The sequence below is a fragment of the Zophobas morio genome, unplaced genomic scaffold (genome assembly GCF_036711695.1).
Source record: "Zophobas morio isolate AGI-343-1 ecotype UQ-CSIRO unplaced genomic scaffold, CSIRO_AGI_Zmor_V1 ptg000108l, whole genome shotgun sequence".
NCBI classification, from domain to species: Eukaryota; Metazoa; Arthropoda; class Insecta; order Coleoptera; family Tenebrionidae; genus Zophobas; species Zophobas morio.
This window is the reverse complement of record NW_026972213.1, coordinates 5,456,662-5,476,471: the sequence shown is the minus strand read 5'-3', so window position 1 is coordinate 5,476,471 and position 19,810 is coordinate 5,456,662. Positions and strand designations below refer to the sequence as shown.

Below are 19,810 nucleotides of genomic sequence, written 5' to 3'. Positions count from 1 at the left end.
GAGACATTTGTTTAAAAATTATAAAACACCAAGACTTTCCTCAAATTGAAACAATTAAACACGCGGAAAAATAGGTATTGAGAGCGGAATTGAAGATTCTCGTCATAGTCTGTCACCCTGGTCCGATAATTTACACTACCACGACAACAAACAACCACGTCTCTACGCCCAAAAGACCTGCCGCATCCTGACCGTTTAATACCCGACTCTACTAAAACAGCCAGTTGTTCTCAAACTGCGATTTTCACCTTGGCATTTAAAAACTTTTTCGCCAAATCTTCTAGCTGAGCTTGACAATAATTCTTGCCAGAGAATAGAAAAATTTTACAAACCTGTTACCTGGCAAGGAGAGAATATTTAAAATAAGGTTATATATAGATGTAGAGCATCTTGTATCCCATCAACTGTGGAAGTCACGAGCAATCCTCTCGTTTGTGAATAAAAAGTACTACCTCTAAAGGAAACTCTGTCTTATTTATGAGAATTGTACCAGTCAAATACAAAGAAGAGTCTCTTTATAAGTATTGAATGATCTAACATTTATACATACATATACTAAAATAAGAAATAATCTTCTTTTTTCGTACTCTAGAGGTCATAACACATCAAGAAAATATGAAAGTAGCAATTCGGCCGATGGACTTGATTACTAAGTATACATACTTCCTTAGCTTACGCTCGGTAAGTAAAAAGAATAGACAGTTTAATACAGAAAATTACAGTTGACTACAAAAATGATGATTGAAACCATATACTCTAAACTATAGTGGCACAAGAAATATAGTGAATTTACAAATTTGACTTGCCAAAATGCCAAAATCTTAAAATTTATAACAGGCGGAGAAATTTTTATCATTCTTTGAACTGCAGTGTTTTCCTCAACACATATTTCGAAAACTGTACTAAGTGTATCATCTTTCGCGTGTGCAAGAAACTACAAAGGACAAGAAGACAGACAGCTCGCTAGATTAGATCAACGTAGCAGAAAGGTCTACGTCAAAACGTTATGTTGAAGTCTTTAAACAAAAAAATTTACGTCCTAAACTCTCTCTCTCTCTCTCACGAAGAAACGCAAAGGTGGACTTATCGGATTTATCGGTACAGGGGACAAATGTGAGCTTTCTTTTGCTGCTTCATTCAATACTGATGTCACACTTTCTCTGTTTCATTCAATATTTGCATGAATAAGATACTTGAGAATGCATATAATATTTCACTACTCTCTACAAAGTGAGATAAGGTATCTATAACTAAAATATCAACATGCATATCGATGGATAGAAAAACGTTAGGAAATGTGTCTTTTAACAGATCTTTACGTTTTAAAAAGCTTTAACAAAATTATTGGGAAGAGGATGCTTCTACCACGTGTGATAACACACATTTTCTATTTTTGATGTGAGCAAAAATACTTACAGTACTCGACAAAGTGCGTGTATCTAGTTTACTACAGACGAAAGTAATCATAATTTCATACTGAGATTCCCGATTTCTAAAATTCATTATTGAACACCTAGGAAGAAACCGACCGGCCACGAATAGACCCCGTTACGGCTAATCGTATTTTCCACACAATTTATCTAAATCTTTATTGATTTCCTCATTTACGTTATCTCCCGCGTCATTATAAAACTCGTACATTTCCGCTTTCGTTCGAAATAATAACAAAATTAAAACATCTCTCTAAGATAAGATTAATTTGTCATTTGAAATTAGAGTGCATTAGAAGTAGATACAAAGTCGTTACGAGAACACTTGAAAAACTGCTGAGTTGTTGTGAAATAATCTCCGAAAAATAGGTCAGTGGCGAGACTTCTTTCATATTTCATTCTCCTCTTCTTTTTGTATATTTTTGGACGTGTTAACATCCTGATTAAACCGCCCTTAATAATAAACAAGATTTCGCTTTCAGATTCACTTGTCAAGCTTAATTTGAGATGTAATTACCATTATTATTATTCCAACACGAAGGGACGAGAGGAATTATGCAACAAGTTATTAAACCTAATGAACGGCTCAATGATATTATAAAATATGAAAAGGCTAATCCACTAATAAATCATAATGCACCTCTGCAGCAGAGGCTGTAAATGAATTCTGTATTACGATCCAACTAACAGTTAAAATTTTTAATGAAAGCATCACAGCCACACACACAACCAATAAAAACAGCATAATTTGTATATGCTGCCAGCAAATCATAACTAATGACTGCGGTTTCAATTCGTTCGGTGTTCTCCGCTTTATTTTTAATCCGAACTGTTCTATTGTAGCGATGTTTGCGCAGATAAGCATCGCCTGTTTGTTTAATTGTTAGCTGATGAGATTCCACCAAAACATCCTGCTTTCGTTTAGCATTATCATAATCTATATTCCTGATGATGCGATAAAATCGAAACTCATCGCCGGCGAGCATAAACACGCTAATTGGCACTATGCAAGGCCGCGTCACATCAATTACATCTTTATGAGTGCTGCAGCACTGTGGCCTTAAAAGACCGTTCTAGAATTCAGCGGTTACTTTTTACAGCTCATTAAGGCAACATTTGTAATGTGGCATTGTATTATAATCGTGCCTAATTTTTATGGACAGCGTAATTTATTGAAAGTTATGGGCGGAGGTAATGTATGCAGTTATGTAAAGTGCCGAAGTCTTTAAATATTTAGTCAAGTGCAAGGTGGCTCGAGATTGCTCGATACGAAACGTGTTATTTTGAAATTTACATTTTTTGATCTAGAACTTGCGGCGAATGGAAATGAAATAGCTTGGAAAGTTTCCGTTATAATGTGGTGAAGCGCATTATTTCCTATCGCAACATATTCACTTATCGGAATAGTTACGGAAATGTTCGCTGTTTGTGAAATGTTTAACGTTGTTTTGACATTTTAACGCGGTAATTCTTACGAACTGCTAAAGCGGAGGCCGTAAACGCATTGTGTTAAAATTATCTTTATGATAATTAAAAAAGTTTTATGTTCGTGTTAAAAGCAAATATTTGAATTTAATTACTCTCTGGATGGTAAGAACAATCAGTACTTAGAGCTCGCGCACACTTGTATGTACAAATGGGAAGTAATTATCGGCTTTCGATTGATTAATGATTAAATAATGATGGTAGGCGTTGATTAAAGAAAAAACGGTTTTCATTCATTTTACCACGGAATGGTTGATGAAGCCGAATTGCTTGATGAAGTTTTTGATCTTTTGTAAGTCCAATAAAATTTAAATAATTAATATATAAAAAGTCAATAATTTTAGATAGGCTACTTGCTTGTACGAAAGGTCACATAACCCCTAATCGTTATTATTGGTTTATTGCTTTTTTATGAATGCAGTAAAATTCCAATTAAAACACAGATAATTGATTTATTAAAGACGGTCATAAAAATATTTATAGTTTCCCTTTATCCTATGCATAAAATAACGAAACTGTTTAGCTATCGATAGGACGAAAATTTTAATGAGTATAACATTTAACTACGAAGATAATCTTTTTGGTATGAACCAAGACACTACAACCTATAGATATAAGTCTGTATACGTTACATGTCAACACGATGCCGATTTTTAGGTTAGAATTCAGTGAACCCACAGGGGCACAGATGTGATTTACACCTACGCACTAAAAATTAGTCCTCTCAAATTGAAATTCTGTATTACAACATCGCAGATTTTTCTAATTCTATGTATTATTATTTATTTAAATTTTGGTTACACTTGCTAATTGCAGCAATGTTATCCGAGTAAATACACCTCTGGCATCGATGGGTACATTTGTTAGATGTAGAATTTACCTAGTCCAAAAATATGAATTATATTTACCACTTAGGAATATGTAATATATTTGTTTTGAGCCAATTACAATAACATGAAATTGAAAAATAAGCGTACATAAAGAAGAATACAGAGCAATAACCTTTGTAGGACACAGAAGAACTTATGTGTACATATAAACGTAAAATTTAATATACACACTTACAAAAACAAAAAAAAATGGTCAAAGGTTATTTCGACATAAGTTCCCTCACCTCGAAAAATTATAGAATTAATTTAGCAAATTTTATTTTTTAATGATAAATCCCATGAAAAGTAAAAATATGCGTAACTGTTAAAGTACAGGTTAAGGAGCAAGCAATGCGTATGTAACAAGTGAGTATACCTGTAACAAAATTTTGTAATGACATTATCAACCTTTTATCAAGAACATTATATCAATTTGAATAGGTTTAATGTAAACTAATAATAACAGTACTGTATACACATATTTTCCGGAAAATAGGGTCAGCCGTTCTTGATTTTATAAAAAAAAAACATTTTTCTAATTCATTGTTTTGTGTCACCCTGTAAATAAAGTAATATTAAAAATTATAAATCCCCTGATAAACCACAAGTAAGGGAACAGAAGATTTTGCGTATTTTAGATATTTATTCAGTAAAATTTTGAGATGATGTCATCAATGTTTTTGGGAGGCGGATCATCCATGCGTACCACAACCGTAACATATTTACAAGATTTCAGAGCATTCGGTTTTACAATTTCAAAGCTAACTTGTAAAATGTTGTTATATAATGTTACCGGGCGAACATTTGGAGGCCTGATTAGTGCGATAATTAGGTTAAGGAATAAGTTGTTTTATTTAAATAATATTTAAGCATGTCCGAGATCTGCGGCACCGCGGTCCGAGATTCGCGGCACCGCGGTCCGCTAATCGGAGCGCGGCTGCGACAGCAGCCGCATATAAAAATACGTAAAATTAGAGCAATAGGCAGTTGAGTCGTGGGTTTCAAGGAAGTCTGTTGTCGTCAGTGCTCGCCCCGGCGGCTAAACGGCCAGACAACCCCAATAAACCGTACCTTCTTCTTTCATCGAGGCTTTTATTCACGAAAAGCCCCGTGCTCAGTTTTTTGCCGTAGCAAACAAAGCACCCACACCGGTTCTTTTCAGAACCCCATCACCCAAGGGCACTCCGACACCCTGGAATAAAGTCGGCGTACCGACGCGGGTAACGACCGGACGCTTCCCCGCTGGAACCGCGAGGTCGCGACGTCCCGGTCCCGTAACACATTGGCGCCCAACGTGGGGCCAGTTTGACAAAGCTGTCAAAAGGGCCTTTTTTATTAAAAAAAAAATAAATTGATGAAGACCAGGTCTCAAGATAAAATGAAAAAGTTGGGGCCTGCCACACAGTCTCCGGCCGTCGAGTCTGACGACACCGTCCCGCCGACCTCCCCCGAGGTCCTCGTGACAGCTCCGGCCGGCATGGCGGCATCCCCCAGCTCTTCGCCGGCAACGGCATTCCCCAGCGACCTAGTGCAGCCGCCGCAGGCGGGGACATCCCCGTTTACAACGGGAAGCCCCTGGTCCTTTCCACCTACTGGTCGGTTTGATCCACCTACCGTGGCCCACGGTTCGTTGGGGGTCGGAATTGCGGCAGAATTGCCGTCGGCGGCCCCGCAGCCTGCCGCCGACGCCATTGTCGACTTCGGCGCGAAGTTAGACAAACTGGTCGAGACAATGATGGTTTGTTTCGCCCAGCAGAACGCAGCCGCAGCCGCCGCTACCGCCTCCGCCACTGCTTCGGCGGCCGCTGCCTCCACCGCCATCCGCTCCGTCCCGGTTCCCACACTTCGAACGGAGGAGTACCTCCGTACGTTCGGAGGCGAGCCCGAGGAAGAGCCAGAGGACTTCATCGCGGAGGTAGAGGCGTACTTCACCGAGGTTGGCGCCCTAAATCACCGCCACCAGGTGTTGGTGGCCCATCGCCAGTTGCGAGGAGTCGCGGCTCGGCAAAACAAATACTACACCGCCAGCGACGCCCGAGTAGCAGACCTCTGGCGCCGCCTCCGAGCCAGCTTCGGCACAGAGGCAAAATTCGCAGAGCTCCTCGCCAAATTCACCGCGAGCTCCTACAACAGGCGCGATCCCCTGGAAGTCTACATAGACAAACAACAGCGGCTGTACCGGCGCCTCTTTCCCAATAGCTCGGATGAACGGGTGGTTGACGAACTCATAAAGCAAATGCCGGCCTCGATCCGGGCCACCCTCGCTGTAGGCAAATACGGCAGCCTCGACGAGTTCGGCCGAACTGCACAACGAGTGCTGAGTCTGTCCGCCGACGGAGAGAGGAAAAAATCGACGGAAAACTGGCGTCGGGCTGTGGAGACGTCTCCACCGCAGCCCGATGCTTCGGCCTAAACCATTCCGGAAGCCCCCTTCCCCAGGTCGCCGCTCTGTTGAATGGCGCACCGATGAAGGTCGCTCTTGATACAAGGGCGTCAGCGAACTTCATCAGCGGACGCGTCGCCACTCCACGAGGAGGCCGACCTGTCGTGGTGCAGCTGGCCAGCCAGGGGATGACCACCACGTCCGAGGGGACCGTCCTCTGCAACGTCGTCATCGACTGTCAGGAGTACGACGAAGAATTCCTGGTGGTTGAGGACCTCGCCGACGACGTCATCCTCGGCGACCCATGGTTGCGACGAGCGCGGGCCACGCTCGACTACGGGCTCCGCTGCGTGCACCACGGATCCGACCAGCGAGCCACCACCTTCTGGGCCGACCAACGGCCCCCGCCACCTGGGGCACCCCTTCCCCACGTCCAGCACAGCTTCCCCGACCAACTTGCGAGTGCGTTCGAAGACGCGCTCCGAACTTTTCGTGCCGTGACGGACCCCAGTAACTGCGTGGGTGCAGTGCGGGCGGTGCGGCATGTGATACGGCTGGAGAAGGACGAACCGTTTCGCCTCCGGCCGTATCCGCTTAACGAACATAAAAGACGAAAAATGGACGAATGTGTGCGCGACATGTTAGCCGCGGGAGTAATTGAACACTCTGTGAGCGACTATTGCTCCCCGGCGGTGCTAGTGACTAAAAAAGACGGTGCGGTGCGGTTCTGTAATGACTACCGTAGGTTGAACGCGCTAACGAAGGACGAGGCGGCGCCGTTGCCGAAAATTCAAGACGCGCTCCGCGATTTCGGGGCGGCGACGGTGTTCTCCGCAATCGACCTCAAGTCCGGGTACTGGCAAATCCCGATGGACGAGGGATCGAAACACCTGACCACCTTCGCGACGCCCGACGGCGCCACCTACCAGTACCGGGTGATGCCGTTCGGCCTGCAGAATGCGCCCGCTACCTTTCAGAAACTAATGACAAGAGTGCTCGCGGGGTACTTGGGAAAGTTCACTCACGTGTACCTAGACGACATCATCGTCTACTCCCGTGACTACATCGAGCACCTGGGGCACCTCCGCCGAGTGTTCGAGCGCCTCCAAGAGTACGGCCTTCGGTGTGCGGTGGAGAAGTGCCGATTCGGCGTCGCCGAACTGCCGTACCTCGGGCATGTCGTGGGGCGCGAACACAACCGCCCCCAAGAACAGCACTTACGCCAAATCGCGGCCGCGTCGGCGCCCACAACACGAAAGCAACTTCAGAGCTTCCTGGGTCTGGCAAACTGGGTGCGCGAATACGTACCGCGATTCGCGGAGTTGTCGGCCCCCATGACCGACTTGCTCAACAGTAAGAACCGCTTCCGGTGGACGGACGAGGCTCAACGAGCTTTCGACGACCTCAAACGCGAAATGGGCAAACCTCTCCACCTGCACCGGCCAGATTTCGCTAAGAGGTTCGTACTGCAAACAGACGCCAGCGGTGTCGGTATCGCCGCAGTTTTATACCAGGAAGACGGGGAGAGGCGTCTAGTGGTGTCATACGCTAGCGCTAAACTCAACCAAACCCAGCGCCGGTACCACGTGAACGAGCAGGAATGCCTGGCCATCGTCTGGGCGGTCCGGAAATACCGAGCTTACCTCGAGGACCGAGAGTTCACGCTGCGTACCGACAACAAGGCATTGCTTTGGCTAAACTCCGCCAAAGACATCAACGCCAAGCTGACGCGCTGGGCCCTCCTCCTGCAGGAATTCAAGTTCCGGGTGGAGCATTGTCCCGGAAAAGATAATCAGCTTCCGGACCTCCTGTCCAGGGATCCTGCGGGAGACGAGCTGACGGACGAGGTCGAGAGCATCGAGCGGATGCTTCTGCCGAGCCTGGGGGCGGCGGAAGACCGGCACGACGACCAGGCGTCCGCCACGATCACCACCCTGGCCGCCATCGAGGTGGTTACGTTCGCGGACGAAATCAGGGCGGCCCAACTGGCGGATCCGGAATTTCCGGGAATGATCCGGCGACTGGAGGCCATCGCCGAGGAAGGACCCCAGGCACCCGGCGACGCCGCCTTCGCTCGAAATTATTACACCGAGGACGGCTTCCTGTGGCGTCGGGGCGACCCGCGTCGGCTGTGGGTTCCGACAGCAGCCCGTCGGAGGGTGCTCCACGAATTCCACGACTCCCCGGAGGCGGGGCACCCAGGACGAGATGAGACCATCCGGGCTGTTGAAAGACATTACACCTGGTCCTCGCTAAGCGCTGACGTGCAGAAATACGTCCGGGGCTGTCTCGTCTGCGCCACTACCAAACGAGGTGGTGCACGACAACCTCGCGCCCCCCTGCGGGCTTACATCCCAAAAAAACCATGGCAGACCATCGCCGTCGACTACATGGGCCCGTACCACGAGACGCCTGCGGGGAACCGATACCTGCTGGTGGTCACAGACATTTTTTCGAAGTGGGTCGAGGCCTTCCCAGTGCCTCGGGCTACCGCGAAGGCCACGGTCCGCCTAATGGAGGAGGAGGTCTTCTGCAGGTGGGGGTACCCTAGGTCCGTCATCTCCGACAACGGGACCCAATTCACCTCCGAGGCATTTCAAAATGCCTGCAGGCGGTGGAAAACACGCCACTGGCGTACCGCCGTGTTCCACCCGCGAGCTAACCCGACTGAAAGGAAAAATCAGGACCTCAAAAAACTCATGAGGGTGCTCATCCAGGACTCCCCTGGCAGACTTTGGGACGAAACCATCCCCAAGGGTCTGTTCAACCTGCGCAGGCGACGTAACGCAGCGACAGGGCAGTCCCCCAGCGAGCTTCTGATGGGCTTCGAAATTACGCGGCCGGGACATTGGGACGCGGACGAGCGCCCCATCCAAACCACGGCGGAAGAGAGACAACGGCTCGCCCTCCAACAGATGGATGACTACAGGCAGCGTTACGACGGTGGCGACCGTCAACCCGCCACCTACGAAGTGGGTGACAAGGTATTGGTCCGCCGCCATGTACCACCTGGATTACGGACACGTTGGGTGGGTCCCCGAACTATCGCCGGCGTGGCGGGCGAAAACTGTTATAAGATCGGTCACGGCACTCACACCTCCGTGGAGCACGTGGACCATCTTCGACCGGTCCTCCAGGTGCCTGAACATCGAACGGCGACCACACAAACAGAACCCGAGGACGAGACCCCAATTCACGAGACGGTAGGGCAGGTAGGCACGAGCGACGACGATGGGCTCGACAACGCGTCGCTCCAAGGCAACCGCCCTAACCAGCGAAAACAAACTAACGCACGACGGAGGCGGCGTAGACAGTAATATCTACCCCCACGCCAGCGTGTCCCCAGACCGACCAGGGGCAGACGTTGACGAACCAGAGCTGGAGGAGACGCCGCACGGTCAAACAACGAACTCCTCCGAGGGCGGCTCAGAGGGGACAACCGCGAAATTTAGGCCTTCGGTGAGGGGGAGTGTGTTGCCGGAGAGCGTGACCGAGGCCTGATTTCACAATTAATTAAGTTACTTTAGGACCTTATTTAAGTTTTAGGATAATTAATAAAGTAGTTTAGCGTAGAATAGGTTCGCGTGCTACGGCGGCTGTTTCCAGTCTGGCCGCCCCGCCGACGGTGGTTATATTTAATACCTCGGTCGGGGCCCCGCCTACTGGTGCAGAATTGCGCGCGTGTGCCGTCAGCTCGCGAAAAAAATAGGTTAATTAGGGTAAGGTAATTAGTAGATAATATATTTAGTGCCAAGAATTAGTTTAGTGTTAATAGGCGATAAGCAAATAACAATTATGCTCCGTTTTCTGTGACATCTGGCGGCAGCCAATCCGCTGCCCAGACGGTGTCCAGAAAACGGTAAAAAAGTATAAAAGGCTGCTAGAAATCCCGCTCAGCATCACCGAAGGCGAAATCCACCCCGGAAGGGGTGCGCATTCAGCCGGTCGAGGTGAGCGACTTCAGAAGCCTGGTAAGACTTCTGGACAACATGAAGGTGCAGTATCACACCTTCACGCTCCCGGAGGAGAAAACTCTCCGCGTAGTCATCCGCGGCATCGCCGTAGGAGTTGCCAGCCAGGAGGTGTTGGAAGACCTGGAGTCTCTGGGTCTCCAACCAATTCAGGTCAGTCGGATGAGCCGAAACGACCGCCCGATGCCCCTCGTCCTCGCCGAGATGCCTATGGCCAAGAAGGCCGAAGTTTTCGAGGTGAAGACACTTTGCGGCCTCTCCGTCAAGGTGGAGAAGCCCCATAAGAGGAAGGATGCTGCCCAGTGCCACCGCTGCCAGCGGTTCCACCACTCCCAGCGGAACTGCAGGGCCGAACACCGTTGCGTCAAGTGCGGCGCCGATCACCAGACCAGCGACTGCGAGAAGCAACGCAGGCAGCCCGCGAAATGCGCGAATTGTAGCGGGCCACACCCGGCCAGCTACAAGGGGTGTCCCAAGTTCCCCAAATCGCAGCAACAGAAGGCTTCCAAGAAGCCTCCCACATCGTCCAAGACGACCGCCCCCAGGACCGCCGCCCCCAAACGCGGTGCCCTCCCCAAGGCCACCCCAAAACCCAAACCCGCTCCCGTTCCCAAGAAGGTCGCCCTCACGGCTCGCCAACAGGCCGACCTGCAGCTCCAGAAGACCCAACTGATGACCGCCATCGCCGCCGCCAAGGACTCGCAGTCCATGGCGGAGAAAATGGCGGCATTCCTTCCCCTCCTTTTTAAAAATTAGATGGGTAGTACGCCACTAATTGTAAATTCATTACAGATCGCCTTCTGGAATGCCAATGGACTCCGGAGCGGGCGTTATGAACTCGAAGAGTTCATGGAAGACCACCAGCTCGATGCCATCCTCGTCAACGAGACGAACCTCCTGTGGGACTCCCGAGATCCCAAGATGCCGGGTTACACCTTGCACCGAACGGAACGCCGGGACGGAAACGGGAGAGGAACGGCCATCTACGTAAGAAAAGAGATTAAACACTCTTCTTCTTACGTCCCCGATCTCCGACAACTAGAAGCGACGGCGGTAACCGTTGTGACTGCGAGAGGGCCTCTGCGCCTAATCGCTTGTTACAACAATTCCAACACGCTCCAGGTTGAAGACATCGCTGACCTCGTCGCAGGCGAAGAGGCCACCATCGCAGCTGGCGATTTCAACGCCAAGCATTCGGACTGGCACAGCCGCCAGAACAACGCGAACGGAAGGCGTCTCCTAACCTTCCTCCATAACACCGCGGAAGTAGACGTCATCTCCACCGAGGAACCGACGTTCTACCACCGAGCCCGACCAGATGCACCAGGTGATGTCTTGGACATTGCCCTCGTCAAGAATCTCCGACACGAAGTGGACGTCAACGTCGTCGACGAGCTCCACTCCGACCACCTCCCGGTGATTATGCGCATCGGGAACGAACCCAACGATCCCGCGGCCAACATAATCACGACCACGGACTGGACGAAATTCGCCGAACATATCAAGGGCAACTTTGGTGAGTTTGTAACGAATTTCCAGGACAGCGAGCAAGTCGAAAGAGCAACCCTGGACTACGAAAATCGTATCCGGGCCTCCATCGACGCGACCTCAATTCGACGCCCTGTGCGGCCATTCAAACGGCCCGCGATACCACAGCGTATCGCGAATCTCATCAGGGAAAAGAACAGAGCCAGACGAACAGCACGACGAACTGGAGAACAGGACGACCGGACTGCAGCGAACCGCCTCCAATGGGAAGTCCGGCGAGCACTGCTCAATCTTAGGAACGAGCAGTGGGAACAACGACTAGAATCCCTGAACACCGTGGACGGATCGACCTGGAAAATGGCCAAAGCGCTGAGAAGCGACAAGCGGCAACTTCCACCGATCCACAGCGCGAACAACGGCATCGTCTTCACAGAAGAGGACAAAGCCGCCGCCTTCGCTCACAGTCTGGAGAACCAATGCCAGACGAACATCGACCCTGATGCAGATGACGAGCACCTGGACCTCGTCGAGGAAACCGTCGAAGAAATTCGAATGGCAGAACCCGACGAAGACGACCAGATCCGCGAAGTCCATCCCGACGAAATCCGCGAAATCATCCGACTCCTCAAACCCAGGAAAGCCCCAGGCCCAGATGGCATCCCGAACAAAGCATTGAAGAACCTCTCCGACGAAGCCATCGTCGCACTAGCAGGTATAATTAATGCAATGTTTAAATTCCGTCTTTTTCCAGCTAGGTGGAAAGAAGCCCACGTCATTTTCATCCCGAAACCGGGGAAAAATCACATTTTCCCGGAAAATCATCGACCCATCAGTCTCCTCTCGTCCGTGGGGAAGATCGCTGAACGTGTGATTCGGAAACGGCTAGCTGAGTTCGTCAACGAACGAGGCGTAGTCCCCGATGAACAGTTCGGTTTTCGCCCCCAACACTCAACCTCCGAACAACTCCTCCGAGTAGTCGAATTCGCCGCAAAATCAATTGAATGGAAACAATTGACTGGCGCGGTGTTCCTCGACGTTGCGAAGGCTTTCGACACCGTCTGGCATGATGGACTTGTTTACAAGCTTCACCAAGCAGGCGTGCCGTTGGCGATGGTGCAGCTCATCCAATCTTTCCTGGATTCCCGCACGTTTAAAGCACGCATTGGGCACGCTTTATCTGCGGAGCATCCAATTAGCGCAGGAGTCCCCCAGGGCTCGGCGCTTTCCCCGCTCCTGTACGCGGTTTTCACCGCGGACATACCCAAACTCCCCCGAACTAGCCTTGCGATCTACGCGGACGACACGGCTATCCTTACGCGCTCCAAAATGCCGCACCTCGTAACCTCCTACTTACAGGAGGCCGTGGATGCGCTGGAGGAGTGGTGCAAACGATGGCTCATTACAGTCAATCCAGAAAAGAGCACTGCGCTTCTTATCTCGAAAAGACGTATTGGGCCTGAAGGAAACGTCACGATGTTTAACCGGGTCATCCCTTGGCGGAGCCAAGCAAAATACCTAGGTGTCATCGTCGACAAACGGCTGTCCGTTATCCCTCATATTGACTACATCGTGGCCAATACGAACAAGATAAAGGGTTCGTTGTCTGCGCTGATCGGAAGGCGCAGTAAGGTGTCGATCAGGAACAAGTTGTTGCTGTATCGCGCCATCATCCGCCCCACCATGTCCTATGCTTCAGTGGCCTGGAGCTATGAACCCTCCAAAACCCAGTTCCACCGTCTGGAAGTCATCCAGACGAAAATTCTCCGACAGGTTTTCAAAGCCCCATGGTTCGTCAGAAACGCCCAACTGCTCCGAGAGGCCAACCTCCCGCCGCTGAAGGAGTTCCTGCACGAAGTCGCCCTCCGAGCCTTCAGGAAAGCTGAAGAGCACCCCAACCCCCTGGTGCGAGAAGCCGTCGACTACGAGTTCGACGAGGAAGCCCCCCCCAGTCGCAAGCGGCCCCGTAGGGCGCTGCTTGAAGACCGAATCGGCAAGTAACACCACCTGCCGTCTCCACCGACCGGCCTTTCCCGGCCTTCCCAACTTCCCGACCGCATCGCCTCCAAGGTGTTGCACATCTAACGCCAGCGCATAGCGCATTTTTTCTGTTTCAGATCTCTCCACCGGCCGCAGGACCGCGAGGAAGAGCCGAAGATGGGGGCCAACTCCTAGGCAATCAATAGCTCAACCGAGCTCGGTAGCGCAGCCCCCGCTGTGTCTACCGGGATGCGCGTTATGGGTGTAAGGGACAATGTCCTGGTACCCGAGCAGAAGAAGGAGGGGTTTTAGGGCGGTAACCATTCCCCCAGTACCACCGTAGGCCGCAGAAGAGGCCAAGAACCATTACGGTGGTCTGCGTAGACATTTCCCCTCCACCAAAAAAAAAAAAAAAAAAAAACGCTCAGCATCACTTGTCAGCTAGCGGTGAAAGTGTACGCTTCGGAGTCACAATAAACCGCTCTGCATTCTCTAACCGAGGGTTTTATTACCCCAAATAAATCCCTACACAAGCACACAAATAAAGCACGCAACCAGTTCTTCTCAGAACTTACAAATCGGAGCATACCCGGCTTCCTGGTTCGGGCCGGTGTCTCGACAGGTGAGGGCAGGTCGTCCCCGTCAACCCGCGACGTCGCGACGCCCCGTCCCCTAACACATTGGCGCCCAACGTGGGGCTCTTTTCTGACAAAGCTGTCAGGGGGGCTCATTCGACTACAAGGAGACCAGGCTCCGAAAAAAGAAAAACGACTTGGCCAGCACGATGCCGCCCCAAGTCCACATTGTAGACTTCTTTCCGGCCAACTTCCATGGAGGTCAGCGCCGTGAAGACGAACACAAGGCGACCGCAATTCTGAAGACGACTTCCACCAGACACCTGGTGCCGCCACTCCAGGTGGTGGAGCCGTCGCACACATTCGAGACAACGCAGCCACTCCCGTCCAGCAGCCGCTCTGAGGGTCCAGCGGCACCCAAGATTTCCTGCGGGGCTGAAAGCCTCGTCGGACCGGCACCGCCCCAGATCTGCGACTTGCCCGGCTTGAGTGGCGATTTTTCGCTAATTTTCCAAGGTCTAATGGAACGTTTCTACCAACAGATGTCAGCCGCCACCACCGCTGCAGCCCCTGCGGCCATGACCACCTCGTTCCTGCCGATGCCGACCTTCCAACCGGAGGACTTCCTTCTGACGTTCGGGGGCGAACCTGAGGAGGACCCGGAGCTCTTCATAGAGAGTTTGGAGGCCTACTTCCTCGAGGTCGGGCCGATGAGTCACCGCCACCAGGTGCTCGCGGCGCACCGTCAACTGCGAGGAGTCGCAGCCAGGCGTAACAAACATTACGCCCGCCAAGACGCCTGCATCGCGGACCTGTGGAGGCGCTTGCGAAGCGAATTCGGCACGGAGAACAACTTCTCCGAACTGGTGGCCGTATTTACGTCAAGTTTATACAACAGGCAAGAAGATATTGACGTCTACGTCACCCGGCAGCTGCAGCTATACCGCCGCCTGTTTCCCGACGGCCCAGAACAACGCCTGATTCAACAACTAATCAGGCAAATGCCAGTTTCAATCCGCGCTGCTCTTGCTGTCCGCAAGTACGACAGCGTCGAGGAATTTTGTCGGACGACTCGGAGAGTCCTCGACATCTCCGCCGACGACGGAACCGAGCCGGCAGAGAACTGGCATCCACCTAGGGGAGCTTCACCACCGAGACGGCCCCCACCACCTGGGGGACCCGTTCCCCAATTTCCACCCGACATCTACGCCGCTCCGATGCTCCTACCAGAGCACATGAGAGTGGCGAATCAGCAGCCAGAGCCAGAGGCAGAAGTAGATCAACCGGCCACGCCGTCCAGAGAACTTTACCTCCAGGCCGGTCCAACGCTCCAACCGGAGTCCGAGGCTGAGGCAGATCAGCAGGCAGTTTCACCTGCGGAACCTCGCCTCCAGGTCCAGTGCGGTGTTCCCGCCGAACCGACACCCACGACAGAGGCAGATCAGCAGGCGGTTCCACCTGCGGAACCTCTCCTCCAGGTCCAGTGCGGCGTTCCCGCCGAGCCGACACCCACAACAGAGGCAGACCAGCAGGTTGTCCCACCTGCGGAACCTCTACACCAGGTCCGACCCAGTAACTATGTGACCACAGCAACGATCTCGCTCCAGGACGTGGTCAAGTCGGCGCAGATCACAGATCCGGAAGTCGCGGACATGATATGCCGACTGCGACGCATCACCAGAGAGGGGCCTGAGGCGAGAGGCGACGTCGGATTTGCGAAGAACTACGTAGTCGACGACGGCATACTATGGCGACGAGGTGACCAACGACGCCTGTACGTGCCGGACACCGCCCGTCCAGCGGTGTTCCGCGCTTTCCACGACTCCGTGGACGCCGGACATCCCGCGCCAGAAAAAACCGTCCGCGTCATCGCGCGGCACTACGCCTGGCCGTCGATGGACGACGACGTTCGGCGACTCGTTAACACGTGCCGCACATGTGCGGGCATAACAGATGGTCCTCACAAGCAGAAGGGTCCACCACGCACCTACCTTCCAAATAGACCAGCGCCCCGGGTCAGAGAACGACCCCAACTAGCGACACCGTCCCAGAACAGGCATCAGGATGTCGTCCAAACCCAGCGAGCGAGCCGGTGAGGTGATGGACCCGGAGTAAACGTCACGGAGCTGGGGTGGAAAAAAAAAACATTCCGCTCCGATGACGCACTTTGACGGTCCCACCGCACCAAAGTCAGGCCTTCGGAAGAGGGGAGAGTGTTACCGGGCGAACATTTGGAGGCCTGATTAGTGCGATAATTAGGTTAAGGAATAAGTTGTTTTATTTAAATAATATTTAAGCATGTCCGAGATCTGCGGCACCGCGGTCCGAGATTCGCGGCACCGCGGTCCGCTAATCGGAGCGCGGCTGCGACAGCAGCCGCATATAAAAATACGTAAAATTAGAGCAATAGGCAGTTGAGTCGTGGGTTTCAAGGAAGTCTGTTGTCGTCAGTGCTCGCCCCGGCGGCTAAACGGCCAGACAACCCCAATAAACCGTACCTTCTTCTTTCATCGAGGCTTTTATTCACGAAAAGCCCCGTGCTCAGTTTTTTGCCGTAGCAAACAAAGCACCCACACCGGTTCTTTTCAGAACCCCATCACCCAAGGGCACTCCGACACCCTGGAATAAAGTCGGCGTACCGACGCGGGTAACGACCGGACGCTTCCCCGCTGGAACCGCGAGGTCGCGACGTCCCGGTCCCGTAACAATAATTTTGATTGTTTTTCCAAAAATCTGGATGTCTAAGGTAAAAACACAGATTCGTAAACTAAAAGTGCAGGAGTATCTAATTATATAAAACCTAAATATGATTTTCTATTGTAAATTTTGAACATAACGTCACTGCTTTGTAGGTAAGGATGATTGGCTAAATTTTGGTTAGCGTTTTACCATCTAAGAATAAGAATAAGAATAAGAATAAGTTTATTGCACAACTAGAGCAGCGTACAAAAAGTTAGAATCTATACATATATATAAAATTTGACAATAATTCGCACTGTGAAACCAAGCCTCACGTATCTCAAAATGTGATATATCAGTGAAAATATAGCTAAAAAATGATCAAAACATTTTTGTTTCAATTGACTATTTATTATGACAGTCAACTATTAGGTGCCAATCTTGAAATTTTGACTTATCACAGTAGTCTAGCTCTCTCAGGGAAAATTGGTCCAGCAGTTTCGGTAATTATATGTCTAATAAAAATCGATACGTGCAAATGACAGACAGACGACAGCCAGACAGACGACAGCCAGCCAAACAGACAGACAGACAGACAAACGACAGACAGACGGAAACGGGAGATCTACTTTTTCGCACTGAAGGGGTTATAAAACGCCAAGAACACTTGAAAGCAGTAATTGCTTGGCTCCGGAAGTAAAAATAGCATATATCTGGAACAGATAAGAAATCTCTAGAGAGTAGCTACGAGAGATTATACTTAGTTCCATTTTATAAAAATGTATCATAAACAACCTATCAAAATTACAAAAATATCTTATTTTTAAATATGGTATAGTAGATATTTACATAAAAGTCAGGAAAATGTCTCATTACTGAAGAGGAGCTATGTTGAAATACGAGGCACTTTGTGCCGAGTATTTTAAAGCTCCGAGTCAAATAAGACATTTTACTGACGAGTTTTGTATGTATTAAATTTTTCCGGAAATCGCAATAAATCGCTAAAAATCGAGATTTTCCAACAAGTTTTTTAATTAATTGCGCAAAAATCTAGTTTGTCAATTTCTTGAAAACGATGGTTACAAACAAAACAATTATAAAATTTTGTGCGTACGTCAGAGCTGTGTGTTTATTTCATTAATTAATTATGAATACAAGCGAAAACACTGGTGAGGATGTTCCTTTTGACCTAAGCAAAGCAGCCGCTGCTGCTACAGAAGAATTGTTACCGTCGAAATCTAAGGAGCGGTATGAAAAGCAGTTCCAAATCTTTGAAGATTGGCGCAGGCTTAAAAATGTTACTTCGCTAACGGAAGACGTATTTCTGGCTTATTTTGCGGAAAAATCAAATTCTTATAAGGCTTCAAGCCTCTGGAGCACTTACTCTATGTTGAAAGCCGTGCTTTTGTTGAAGGAAAATTTGGATATCAGCAAGTTTTGTAAGGTAACTGCTTACCTAAAACGAAAATCGGCTGGTTACCAACCAAAAAAATCGAAATGTTTGTCTCGGGACCAGATAGATAAATTTCTGCTTGAAGCTCCCGACAAGGAATTTTTATTAATGAAAGTAAGTTATTACAATGATTACATATTTAAGTTTTATTAAATTTGGTAATTTCAGGTGGCGCTTATTTTTGGGGTGTCTGGAGCCTGTCGATGCGACGAATTATCAAGGATGTTAGTTGACGACATTGAAGATCAAAATAACGTGCTAATAGTACACATTCCTGATTCTAAAACAAAAAAACCTCGACGCTTTGTAGTTGTTGATGAAAGAAATCTTGCTACATACAGACGTTATTTGGAATTACGTCCGCCTAGTACTCCACACAAGCGCTTATTTTTAAATTACAAGAAAGGGAAATGTACGGTCCAACCAGTGGGCTTGCATTCATTTGGTAAATTTCCTTCTCAAATTGCTACCTACCTTGGTCTACCAACACCTCTGGAATACACAGGACATTGTATGCGGCGCAGTTCCGCGACTTTACTAGTAGATGCAGGAGGAGATATTACCAACTTAAAAAGGCATGGAGGATGGCAAAGCAGTTCAGTAGCAGAAGGATACATAGAAGAGTCCATCGAAAATAAATTAGATATAGCTAATAAAATACAAGCTGGTCCGAAAAAAAGACCCTTCACTAATATCGAGACGTGTCCCTCTACAAGTAGTGATTCATCTGAAATCTGTTGCACCGAAATCTCGACTGAAATTTTTGATAAAAAGGTTAAACTTGATCATAAATCTCTGTCTGGAATTAACATTGCAAATATATCGAATTCTACAATTAATGTTAATATCTGTAAATAGTGTAATTTACGAAATTTTGAATAAATTTTTCTTGTTTAAATAACTAATTATTTTGCGTCATTTTTGTAGTTTTTACAGTACTAGTCAGGGAAATCCAATTTTCCTGCGCCTAATGTCGCAAGGAAATGCTGTTTCAATGACGATTTCCGGAAAAAAATATTAATTAGCGACTTGTGTAAAGAACAGAATAGTGACATGAATTACAAACAGTTACGTTATGACATGTTTATAAAATAAAGGCTACGTTTGTTTATGGATTTTAAGCAGGCGTATAATAAGGTGGAAACAGCAGTTATGCTGGGTGATTTAATTTGGTATTCTCCCTGTTTTATTTGTGGAACTAAAAAAATTACATGTAACTATCAACTTTATCCAGAACAACTGTTAATTTTTGTGAAATAGAACATACTGTAAAGGAATAAAAGACTCTATAACATTGTATTCAAATAAAAGGCAACTGCGTCACTAGTACGAGGTAAGTACCGGAAAAACATAATTATTAAATTGATTCTAACATTAGCTACACATTTTCAGTTTTGGCATCTTTACAATGATATCGAGTTAATACCATATTGTTAGACTTAATTAAAATAATGAAATCTAGAAAATCTGATATTTTCGTTATTTCATTGAAACAAAAGT

At 48.7% G+C, this 19,810-nt stretch overlaps 1 protein-coding gene across 1 annotated transcript; it reads left to right on the top strand.

Annotated features, from left to right (window-relative positions):
• The first annotated feature begins 17,704 nt into the window (after window positions 1-17,704).
• LOC135144695 (uncharacterized) lies at window positions 17,705-19,215 on the top strand. Its single transcript, XM_064076752.1, has 2 exons — window positions 17,705-18,424; window positions 18,479-19,215. Exons 1-2 carry the CDS (start codon window positions 18,005-18,007, stop codon window positions 19,166-19,168), a joined length of 1,110 nt encoding a protein of 369 aa, XP_063932822.1. The 5' UTR covers window positions 17,705-18,004; the 3' UTR covers window positions 19,169-19,215.
• Window positions 19,216-19,810: the final 595 nt, after the last annotated feature.